Genomic DNA, 12,643 nt, shown 5'->3' with positions numbered 1-12,643 from the left:
CGGAAGAGTATTTTTAACATAATATGTGTTTGGCCGTGCTTCTGGCCAACTGAATTGATTTCTCTTGGCCCCAGAGAGGAAACTTGCTGACTGGAGGCTCCTCAAGAGAAGAGGAGCCCATACTGGGTGGTATCTGAGTAAACCAAGGCCTATCCACTGCTTCTTTGAGTCTCTGTTTTCGTAACTGGGAATTACATCTGATGACAGGTGAAGGGTGAAAAAATGAGAGTGCATTTTAGCATAAAAATACATATATATGTTATTTACAATATAAACATACACATAAAAAATTCTGTTTATTAGGCCGGGCGCAGTGGCTCAAGCCTGTAATCCCAGCACTTTGGGAGGCCGAGACGGGCGGATCACGAGGTCAGGAGATCGAGACCATCCTGGCTAACACAGTGAAACCTCGTCTCTACTAAAAATACAAAAACTAGCCGGGCGAGGTGGCGGGCGCCTGTAGTCCCAGCTACTCGGGAGGCTGAGGCAGGAGAATGGCGTAAACCCGGGAGGCGGAGCTTGCAGTGAGCTGAGATCCGGCCACTGCACTCCAGCCTGGGCGGCAGAGCCAGACTCCGTCTCAAAAAAAAAAAAAAAAAAAAAAATTCTGTTTATTTTACATATAAAATACATATATGTATTTAAATTTTTTTTTTTTTTTGAGACGGAGTCTCGCTCTGTCGCCCAGGCTGGAGTGCTGTGGCCGGATCTCAGCTCACTGCAAGCTCCGCCTCCCGGGTTTACGCCATTCTCTCGCCTCAGCCTCCCGAGTAGCTGGGACTACAGGCGCCCGCCATCTCGCCCGGCTAATTTTTTGTATATTTTAGTAGAGACGGGGTTTCACCGTGTTAGCCAGGATGGTCTCGATCTCCTGACCTCGTGATCCGCCCGTCTCGGCCTCCCAAAGTGCTGGGATTACAGGCTTGAGCCACCGCGCCCGGCCTGTGGTTTTTTTTTGAGACAGAGGCTCGCTCTGTTGCCAGGCTGGAGTGCAGTGGCACCATTTTGACTCACCGCAACCTTTCCCTCCCGGATTCAAGTGATTCTCTTGCCTTAGCCTTCTGAGTAGCTGGGATTACAGGCATGTGCCCCCATACCCGGCTAACTTTGTATTTTTAGTAGAGACGGGGTTTCACCATATTGGTCAGGCTGGTCTCAAACTCCTGACCTCATGATCCACCCGCCTCAGCCTCCCAAAGTTCTGGGATTACAGGCATGAGCCACTGCGCCCGGCCTTAAGAAATGTTTTTAAAGTGGATGGGCACAGTTCTTGGTGGTGGAATATATAAACTGTAGGTTGGAGAGTCTAATTCCCCTGGATGGGGACATAGTCACATGTAAGGCTGTCAGGAGGGAAATTTGAGGACATCATGGCTCCCAGTGTAGGAAACTGGGAGAGACATTTGATTTTCTCCTGAGAGCTGCAAAATGCACATGCTCCAAGACTGTGTCACTTTTTTTTCATGATGAAATGGAATTTATATCTGGATGTGTATTTTAATGTTCTAATGCTGCAATTTTGGGGATGAAGAAAATTCAGAAGTAGGAAATGAAAGTTTTCCTTTTCCTGACCCCTCCATTCTAGTAAATAATTGAGATGGATAGGGTTAAAAGTTTAAGGTAGGGCCGGGCGCGGTGGCTCAAGCCTGTAATCCCAGCACTTTGGGAGGCCGAGACGGGCGGATCACGAGGTCAGGAGATCGAGACCATCCTGGCTAACACGGTGAAACCCCGTCTCTACTAAAAAATACAAAAAAATTAGCCGGGCGAGGTGGCGGGCGCCTGTAGTCCCAGCTACTCGGGAGGCTGAGGCAGGAGAATGGCGTGAACCCGGGAGGCGGAGCTTGCAGTGAGCTGAGATCCGGCCACTGCACTCCAGCCTGGGCGGCAGAGCCAGACTCCGTCTCAAAAAAAAAAAAAAAAAAAAAGTTTAAGGAAATGTGTTCCTAAACTTGAAAAATGTTTAATTTTCACTCTGCTTAATAACTCATACTGGGAACAATTTTGTACAATAAGTAAATACTGTGGATGGTAATATGTTCCCATTGATTATCCCTCGTTTCATACTAGTTTTGTATCAACATATACCTTCATTAGTTTGAGCTGTATCTTTCCAGACCATTTAATATGTATTTAAGGTGTAGGATAGTACATATAGTCACAGTGCGCTGTTAATTCTGTACTGATATTTTACATAAACCCCGCCAACTGATTTTCTTTTTTTTTTTTCTTTTTTTTTGAGACGGAGTCTCGCTGTGTCGCCCGGGCTGTAGTGCAGTGGAGGATCTCGGCTCACTGCAAGCTCTGCCTCCCGGGTTCCTGCCATTCTCCCGCCTCAGCCTCCGAGTAGCTGGGACTACAGGCGCCCGCCACAGCGCCCGGCTAGTTTTTTGTATTTTTAGTAGAGACGGGGTTTCACCGTGTTAGCCAGGAGGGTCTCGATCTCCTGACCTCATGATCCGCCCGCCTCGGCCTCCCAAAGTGCTGGGATTACAGGCTTGAGCCACCGCGCCCGGCTGATTTTCTTTTTTTTTTTTTTTTTTTTTTTGAGACGGAGTCTCGCTCTGTCGCCCAGGCTGGAGTGCAGTGGCCGGATCTCAGCTCACTGCAAGCTCCGCCTCCGGGTTTATGCCATTCTCTCGCCTCAGCCTCCGAGTAGCTGGGACCACAGGCGCCCGCCACATCGCCGGCTAATTTTTTGTATTTTTTTAGTAGAGACGGGGTTTCACCGTGTTAGCCAGGATGGTCTCGATCTCCTGACCTCGTGATCCACCCGTCTCGGCCTCCCAAAGTGCTGGGATTACAGGCTTGAGCCACCGCGCCGGCTGATTTTCTTAATCACAAGTACTTTCTGGGGTTATTTTCTAATTTTAAAGAATATGAATGTACCAGACTGGCCGGGCGCGGTGGCTCAAGCCTGTAATCCCAGCACTTTGGGAGGCCGAGGCGGGCGGATCACGAGGTCAGGAGATCGAGACCATCCTGGTTAACACAGTGAAACCCCGTCTCTACTAAAAAATACAAAAAACTAGCCGGGCGAGGTGGCGGGCGCCTGTAGTCCCAGCTACTCGGGAGGCTGAGGCAGGAGAATGGCGTGAACCCGGGAGGCGGAGCTTGCAGTGAGCTGAGATCTGGCCAGTGCACTCCAGCTTGGGTGACAGAGCGAGACTCCGTCTCAAAAAAAAAAAAAAAAAAAAAAGAATGTACCAGACTTTATTTAATAGTTTCGTTTTAGACTTTCAATGTTGTTTTATTTATTTATTTATTTATTTATTTATTTTTTGAGACAGAGTCTCGCTCTGTCACCCAGCAGTGGCACGATCTCAGTTCACTGTGACATCTACCTCCCGGGTTCAAGCAATCCTCCTGCCTCAGCTTCTTGAGTAGCTTCTCGAGTAGCTTCTCAAGTAGCGTGTGCCACCATGCCTGGCTATTCACCATGTTGGCCAGGCTGATCACGAACTTCTGACCTGAAGTGATCTGCCCGCCTTGGCCTCCCAAAGTCCTGGGATTACAAGTGTGAGCCACTGTACCCAGGCCCCATTGCTTCATGTTTAGATATTAGGTAGAGTGTACAATTCTATCAGCATACTTCTCGAATTTTGAATGTGTGTGTGTTATCTGGATGTCTCTGAAAAGTGGCATTGATGGCTCGTAGGCTGTACTAGTTATATCTTTCTGCATAAAAAATTACCCCAAAACTGAGTGGCTTAAAATTACGATCTTCTTATAACAACAGATGCTGGCGAGGATGTGGAGAAACAGGAACGCTTTTACGCTGTTGGTGGGAGTGTACATTAGTTCAACCACTGTGGAAGACAGTGTGGCGATTCCTCAAGGATCTAGAACCAGAAACACCATTTGACCCAGCAATTCCATTACTGGATATATACCCAAAGGGTTATAAATCATTCTACTATAAAGACACATGCACACGGATGTTTGTTGCAGCACTATTTACAATAGCAAAGACTTGGAGCCAACCCAAATACCCCTCAATGATAGACTGGATAAAGAAAATGTGGTACCTATACACCATGGAATACTATGAAGCCGTAAAATACAATATGAGCTCACGTCCCTTGCAGGAACATGGTTGAAGCAGGAAAGCATCGTTCTCAGCAAATTAACACAGGAACAGAAAACCAAACACCGCATGTTCTCACTCATAAGTGGGAGTTGAACAATGAGAACACATGGACACAGGGAGGAGAACATCACACACAGGGGCCTGTCGGGGGTGAGGGGAAAGGGGAGGAAGAGGATTAGGACAAATATCTAATACATGCGGGGCTTAAAATCTGGATGACAGGTTGATGGGCGCAGCAAACCACCATGGCACATGTATACCTATGGAACAAACCTGCACGTTCTGCACATGTATCCCCAAACTTAAAGGAAAATAATTTTTAAAAACGTACAGTCTTCTCTTATCCTCCAGTTTCTGATGGTCACGAAGCTGGGACCAACTTAACAGGGTGGTTCTAGCTCACTGGCTTTGAGGAGGTGGTGGTCACACTCTCGGTCACCCTGCAGTCATCTGAACACTTGACTTTGAGTCCTCAGCTTTCTTCTGAAGATTAGCATTATGGTAAAACAATGGACATCTTAAGGAAGACTACATAATCACCTGTGGAAATAGCATGCTCATGGTCAAAATAACATAAATGTAAGAAAATGAAGAGGTTCATTGAAGTATTTTATTAAAAATACATTTCAAGTATCTAACCAATAAATATATACCCACTAATAATTTATTTGTTCTTATATTCTGATGTGTAATCACTAATAATTAAACACTCTAATAGAGTATGATTTCTTTTTTTTTTTTGAGACGGAGTCTTGCTCTTTCGCCTGGGCTGGAGTGCAGTGGCCGGATCTCAGCTCACTGCAAGCTCCGCCTCCCGGGTTTACGCCATTCTCCTGCCTCAGCCTCCAGAGTAGCTGGGACTACAGGCGCCCGCCACCTCGCCCGGCTAGTTTTTTTGTATTTTTAATAGAGACGGGGTTTCACCGTGTTAGCCAGGATGGTCTCGATCTCCTGACCTCGTGATCCGCCCGTCTCGGCCTCCCAAAGTGCTGGGATTACAGGCTTGAGCCACCGCGCCCGGCCTAGAGTATGATTTCTAAGTTAATTTGCTAATGAGAAATAATTTACAAGGGTAAAAAACTATTTTCCCAGTTAATATGGTCTTCTTATTTAATTTTAAATACGTTGAACCACATTCTCTTATTTGCGTGTCTTGTATTCTAAATAAACCTTTCTCAGGCATGCTGAATATTTAAATTACTATTTATTTTTTGAATTTATTTTTACATTTAGGTCTATTTATTTACTTATTTATTTTGAGACCAGGTTATCTTATTTATTTCGAGATCAGGTTATGAGACTATTTTTTGTATTTTTGGTAGAGACGGGGTTTCACTGTGTTGCCAAAGCTGGTCTCAAACTCCTGGCCTCAAGCAATCCACTCACCTCATCCTCCCAAAGTGCTGGGATGACAAGTGTGAGTCACTGCACCTGGTCTGCTATTTTATATATAAATTCAGAACTTAATTAAAATGTTTTTTTCTTATTAGGAATAATATAGTCACAAAATCTTTTCATAGCCTTTTTTTTTTTTTTAATAAGAAATAATGGAAAACAGTCTTTCCCAAACACTCCAATGGTCTCTTTGGATATGCTCACTAGAACCTTTTTTTTTTTTTTTTTTTTTTGAGACGGAGTCTGGCTCTGTCTCCCAGGCTGGAGTGCAGTGGCCGGATCTCAGCTCACTGCAAGCTCCGCCTCCTGGGTTTACGCCATTCTCCTGTCTCAGCCTCCGGAGTAGCTGGGACTACAGGCGCCCACCACCTCGCCCGGCTAGCTTTTTGTATTTTTAGTAGAGACGGGGTTTCACCCTGTTAGCCAGGATGGTCTCGATCTCCTGACCTCGTGATCCGCCCGTCTTGGCCTCCCAAAGTGCTGGGATTACAGGCTTGAGCCACCGCGCCAGGCCACTAGAAACTTCTAATAGATTCTAGGCATTAAAAAAGTTTTCCAGAACTATTCTCAGCTTCCCAAGTGTAAGCTGGCATTGACACTACAGGTGAAATCCTAATTGCAGTTCTGTGGGGAGATGAGGTCACAGAATCACAAAGCCACATTTCAGGCTCTGCCTTCCTCCCTCCCACACATGCTTTGACTGTTAAGATCGTCACCCTTAGCTCACAGTCCTGGCAGCAGGAAGGAGTCCGGTATTCTCTACTTTAGACTGAGGGACATAGTCTGTATCAGGAGTCTGTACATAGGAAATGTATCAGGAATCTGGGTAGGCGTGCATGTCTGGAAAAGAAACTCTTTTGGGGTAGAAATTGGTCTGGGGCAAAACTAGATAGGAAGAAGGAATAATGCCTGGGGCGTGAGCTGAGCTTATGGAGAGGGACTGGAGGTCTGAAATCCTAAACTGAACCGTGACTACTGCTAATGTAATATAACAAAATTCTCATTGAAGGGGTTTTTGGTGTTTAATCCAAGTGTTATCAAAGTCTGAATTTTAATGTGCTTCAAGATTGTAATTTGAAAATTAATCTACTGTTTAATATGGTGTGCAAAAGTCAGAGATATTTTCGGAAGTAGTATAACTATTTCTGTAAAAGCTCTATGCATGGGATAACGAATATGACAGCTCATTGAATTATTAATTCATAGCAAAAGCAATGTGACTGAATAGGAATTGCTGAACTATAAATATTTTTCTGTAATATAGGTGTGTCATGCTTAATAAGACAGTAAATGTGTCTCTGCTGAAAATGTCTGTGGTCTATTGATCATGCTGAGACTATTTTCCTTCCTGAAATTAGGGAAGGTTCTTTAAGAAAAAGTTAACAACATAATAGAGGGTTTCAGACAGCAAACGATTAAGGACTTAATTTTAAATTTAAAATTTTTAAACTAATTATTAAATATAATCTCATCAGAAGAAAGCAATTTTAAGGCTCATATAAATCTTGTTATATTTTCTCTGTTTTATGAACATTTCAACATTATTCCAAAGCTCACTACCCATCTCTCTCTCTTTTCTTTTCTTTTCTTTTTTTTTTTTTTTTTTGAGACGAAGTTTCACTCTGTCGCCCAGGCTGGAGTGCAGTAGTGTGATCTGGGCTCACTGCAACCTCCGCCTCCCGGGTTCAAGTGATTCTGCTGCCTCAGCCTTCTAAGTAGGTGGGACTACAGGTGCGTGCCACCACACCTGGCTAATTTTGTGTGTGTGTGTGTGTGTGTGTTTTTAGTAGAGATGGGGTTTCACAGTATTAGCTAGGATGGTCTTGATCTTTTGACCTTGTGATCCACCCATCTTGGCCTCCCAGAGTGCTGGGATTACAGGTGTGAGTCACAGCGCCCAGCCTCTTTCTCTTTTCAATGTATTTTTTTTTTTTTTTTTGAGACGGAGTCTCGCTCTGTCGCCCAGGCTGGAGTGCAGTGACCGATCTTGGCTCACTGCAAGCTCCGCCTCCCGGGTTTACGCCATTCTCCTGCCTCAGCCTCCCCAGTAGCTGGGACTACAGGCGCCCGCCACCTCGCCCGGCTAGTTTTTTTGTATTTTTTAGTAGAGACGGGGTTTCACTGGGTTAGCCAGGATGGTCTCGATCTCCTGACCTCGTGATCCGCCCGTCTCGGCCTCCCAAAGTGCTGGGATTACAGGCTTGAGCCACCGCGCCCGCCCTCAATGTATTGAATGCACAAGATTCCATACTTTCAATTCCATTTTGCATATTTATTATATTTTCATAAGTTTCCCAAATCAAATATTAATTCGTTTCAGTTAGTTGTTTTAAAATAATAAATATACAGTTACATAATCTTTAAAATGATTAATTTGTTTTCTACCCTAAAATACTTTATCACCTTTTATATTTCATGTCTCATATTTTAGTGCACAACCTACCTAATTTTGTACATTAATTTCCGTGATGGGTGCCATAGTATTTTTAGTCTTTGCAGATAATTAAATGAGTTTTTCCGCTGGTATCTTAACATCTACCCACATTAAATACATTGGGTCATATAAAATTATTTAGTGCTTATTATAATTTATTCAGACCTATGAATATTCACTCAGAAGTTATATTGATATGTAGAATACTTTGACAAAAATAGGAAATTATCAAACCAAATTTATAAAGTGAATATGACAAATATTTATAAATATGTAGGTGTGTGTGTCTGTATGTGTGTATATATGTATATATACAAATATGTGTATAGATATATAAAGAACACAACAAGGCAACTATTAAGGTATAGCGTAGTGGTGAACACTAGTGTCACTGCAATCAGGCTACTCATGTTCAAATCTTCACTCTTCTGGTATTTAAATGAGTCACCTAACCTCCTTGTGCTTAAACTCTTTTAGTTGGTGAAAGGAGAATAATATGAATTCCTAACTCATGGAGTTGTGAATATTAAATGTTAGAATAGGTACAGCATTTATAAAAGTCACTCATACATTGTAGGTGCTGTAAAAAGAAACACATGAAACTTGGGAAATTTCTTAACAATATATCTCTCTATATAGTTCACTTTTAATTCTCAGGGGGAAGAGATTGTCATAAGTGAAAGATTATTTTCCATGAAAATGTGGCCCACAACTCATGCTACCATGCAGAACCTTCTGCTTACTGAATATTGAGTGCTGGAAAATGACAGAATGGCCTCTGTGGATCTGAAAATTGGAATGAACTTCCTATTCAGGTAGTTGTTGGAATCCTGGGGAATTTTTCACTTTTTTTTTTTTTTTTTTTTTTGAGACGGAGTTTCGCTGTGTCGCCCAGGCTGGAGTGCAGTGGCGCGATCTCGGCTCACTGCAAGCTCCGCCTCCCGGGTTCCCGCCATTCTCCCGCCTCAGCCTCCTGAGTAGCTGGGACTACAGGCGCCCGCCACCTCGCCCGGCTAGTTTTTTGTATTTTTAGTAGAGACGGGGTTTCACCGTGTTAGCCAGGAGGGTCTCGATCTCCTGACCTCGTGATCCACCCGCCTTGGCCTCCCAAAGTGCTGGGATTACAGGCTTGAGACACCGCACCTGGCCTAATTTTTCACTTATGTTATTATATGTCCCTTTACTTTAGGGGATACAAGCCAAGATCCATAGATTTGATTCTCAGGCACTTGACTGTAGCTAACTCCTTGGTTATCCTCTCTAGAGGAATCCCAGAGACCACAGCAGCTTTTGGGTCGAAACATTTTGACCATTATTTTGGATGCAAAGTTCTTTTGTATGTACACAGGGTAGGCAGGGGTGTGTCCATTGGAAGCACCTGCCTCGTCAGTGTCTTCCAGGTGATCACCATCAACACTAGGAGCTCCAGGTGGGCAGAGATGAAAGTGAAAACCTCAACGTACATCGGCCTCTCCAATATCCTGTGCCCGGCCTTCCACATGCTGGTAAATGCCATTTTTCCTATTTATACAACTGGCAAATGGAGCAACAACAACATCACAAATCAAGGAGATTTGGGATGCTGTTCCGCCCCACTTAGTGATGAAGTCATCAAGTCAGTTTATGCAGCATTGACATCCTTCCATGATGTTTTGTGTCTGGGGCTCCTACTCTGGGCCAGTAGCTCCATAGTTTTGGTCTTGTACAGGCACCAACAGCAGGTAGAATACCTCCATAGGAACAATCTCTACCCCATCTCTTCTCCTGAGAACAGAGCCATCCAAAGCATCCTTGCATTGGTGAGCACCTTTGTATCATGTTGTGCCCTTTCCTTCATCACCTATGTTTATTTAGCTCTGTTTCATAATTCCAGTTGGTGGCTAGTGAACATTGCTGCACTAATCACTGCATGGTTTCCAATTGTTAGCCCTTTTGTTCTCATGTGCCATGACCCCAGCAGATCCAGGCTCTGCTGTATCTGCTGCAGAAGAAATAGACAATTCTTTCATGTTTTCAGGAAAATGTGAATTGGCTCTCTCGGTTCATGGTCGGCCACTGACGCATTCAGACCTCAAGGGATCTTAAGAATGATTATCAGCCAATTTCACTGCAGAGAGAGGGGTGACCAAGACAGACTGAGGCTTGCCCAGTGTGAAATACTAAATAATGATAGCCATAGTAAATGAAATCTTACGTAATTAACATGTATATTATGTAATTAACTTATATAGTTGTATTTTTTATTTTTTATTTTTTTATTTTTATTTTTTTGAGGCGGAGTCTCGCTCTGTTGCCCGGACTGGAGTGCAGTGGCCGGATCTCAGCTCACTGCAAGCTCCGTCTCCCAGGTTTACGCCATTCTCCTGCCTCAGCCTCCTGAGTAGCTGGGACTACAGGCGCCCGCCACCTCACCCGGCTAGTTTTTGTATTTTTAGTAGAGACGGGGTTTCACCGTGTTAGCCAGGATGGTCTCGATCTCCTGACCTCGTGATCCGCCCGTCTCGGCCTCCCAAAGTGCTGGGATTACAGGCTTGAGCCACCGCGCCTGGCCTGTATTTTTTATTAATGGTTGCAGTGAAGAACTCCAGATTCCACAAAATAGTCCTGAAATAATGTATAGATACTGAAAACATCTTTGAATGTATAACATTCAATCTGAGATGTTAAATTTTCCCAAGATGTACTCGAGCTTGGAATTGTATAAATGGGCATAGCATGTGGGTGGTTGTTATGGTTTGGGTATTTGACGTCTTCAAACCTCATTTTGAAATTATGCCTTACATCCCAGAAAAAACTGTGGACATTTGAAATGTGATAATGCTTATTGAGAAAGATTAGTATATTAAAATATTTCCAGGTAAACATTTGAAGAATGATCCATAAGAGACCAAAAGGAATATAGGGAGCTGTGTCAGCTTTTACAAAGGGTACAGATGGGGCCAGGCATGATGGCTCACACCTGTAATCCCAGCACTTTGGGAGGCTGAGACGGGAGGATCACCTGAGGTCAGGAGTTCGAGACCAGCCTGGCCAACATGGCGAAACCCCATCTCTACTAAAAATACAAAATTTAGCCTGGCATGATGGCGGGCACCTGTAACCCCAGCTACCCGCAAGGCTGAGGCAGGAGATCGCTTGAACCCAGGAGGCAGAGGTTGCAGTGAGCCAAGATTGTACCACTGCACCCCAGCCTGGGTGATAAAGTGAGACTCCGTCTCAAAAACAAACAAACAAAGGGTGCAGATAGGAGACAACAAGTAAATAGGGATTTGGCAAGTGGGAAAGAAATTGAATGGATTTTTGAGATATTCAAAAGGTAGATTGTTCTGAGTTAAGCCTTGATAGCAGCTGGCTACACTGGCAAGAAGTAGGTTTCAGGATGGACTTTTTCATTTCCAACTTAAGGAGACAAGTTTTTGGGAAGAAACCATCAGCCTTGGAGCAGCAGATGAATACCAATTTGAAGCCAAAATACACGAATTTGTTTTGTTTAATGCAGAACTTTTTTTCTTTTCTTTTCTTTCTTTCTTTTTTTTTTTTTTTAAGATGGGGTCTCACTGTTACCCAGGCTGGAGTGTAGTGGCATGATCTCAGCTCACTGAGGCAGGCAACCTCTGCATCCCGGATTCAAGTGATTCTCCTGCCTCGGCCTCCCAAATAGCAGGGATTACAGGTGCGCGCCACCATGCCTGGCTAAGTTTTGTATTTTTAGTAGAGTCAGGGTTTCACCATGTTGGCCAGGCTGGTCTCGAACCCCTGACCTCAAGTGATCCGCCCACCAAGGCCTCCCAAAGTGCTGGGATTACAGGGGTGAGCCACCGCACCTGGCGTAATGCAGAGCTTTATATTGATTTTGAAGTCACCAAGGGAGCAAAATGAACACCTTCAAAAGAAATAAAAAGGATATTAATTCAAACATAGTAAATATTTTAATATGATCCTCTGTAAATTATAAATGCTTGTAATTTTTAAAACTAAACATTTTATTTTAGAATAATTTCAGATCTGGAGAAAATTTGCAAGTATAACACAGAGTTAGGAAATATCTGTCACCCAGTATCCCTCATGTAAACATGTTGCCATGAAACATTTGTCAAGTCTAGGAAACAAACGTTGGTTCATTCCTCTTAACTGACTTTATTTATATTTCACCCATTTTAACAGTCTTTTATCTCTTTCAGGATCCAGTCCAGGACATCACATTATATATATTTTTATTTATTTATTTATTTTTATGAGATGGAGTTTTGCTCTTGTTGCCCAGGCTGGAGTGCAATGGCGTGATCTTGGCTCACCACAACCTCTGCCTCTCGGGTTCAAGCGATTCTCCTGCCTCAGCCTCCCAAGTAGCTGGGATTATAGGCATGTGCCATCAAGCCCAGCTAATTTTGTATTTTTAGTAGAGATGGGGTTTCTCCGTGTGGGTCAGGCTGGTCTTGAACTCCCGACCTCAGGTGATCCACCCACCTCAGCCTCCTAAAGTGCTGGGATTACAGGCGTGAGTCACCACACCTGGCCAGACATCACATTATGTTTAGTCATCTTGCCTGCCCAGCCTGTTTTACTCTGTGGTTTTGTTTTTCATGATCTTGATACATTTGAAGAGCACTGTTTTACTTTTAGAATGTCACGAAAATTGAATTTGTCTTTTGTTTTTCTCGTGGGTAGACTAGTTTTATGGGTTTTAGGGAAGAAGACCACACTTACCACGTCATATACTGTCA

The 12,643-nt window shown here is 43.7% G+C and overlaps 2 protein-coding genes across 2 annotated transcripts in view; one reads left to right on the top strand and one right to left on the bottom strand.

Moving 5' to 3' along the window:
* LOC117093626 (zinc finger protein 888-like) overlaps nt 1-12,643 on the bottom strand; it is a 385,964-nt gene that overhangs the window by 340,801 nt on the left and 32,520 nt on the right. The gene's annotated exons all lie outside the window — the stretch shown is intronic.
* On the top strand, nt 9,033-9,946 carry LOC117093636 (vomeronasal type-1 receptor 2). The gene has a single exon (XM_033229067.1). The coding sequence runs from the start codon at nt 9,092-9,094 to the stop codon at nt 9,944-9,946; it is 855 nt and encodes a 284-aa protein (XP_033084958.1). The 5' UTR covers nt 9,033-9,091.

The sequence above is a fragment of the Trachypithecus francoisi genome, unplaced genomic scaffold (assembly GCF_009764315.1).
Source record: "Trachypithecus francoisi isolate TF-2019V2 unplaced genomic scaffold, Tfra_2.0 Lachesis_group12, whole genome shotgun sequence".
Lineage (NCBI taxonomy): Eukaryota > Metazoa > Chordata > Mammalia > Primates > Cercopithecidae > Trachypithecus > Trachypithecus francoisi.
The sequence above is the reverse complement of the archived record's forward strand: the minus strand, read 5'-3'. Positions and strand labels throughout refer to the sequence as shown.

What these genes read in the sequence shown, in the direction of transcription:
- LOC117093636 (XM_033229067.1), top strand. Translation starts at nt 9,092, where the DNA reads ATGTCCCTTTACTTTAGGGGATACAAGCCAAGATCCATAGATTTGATT.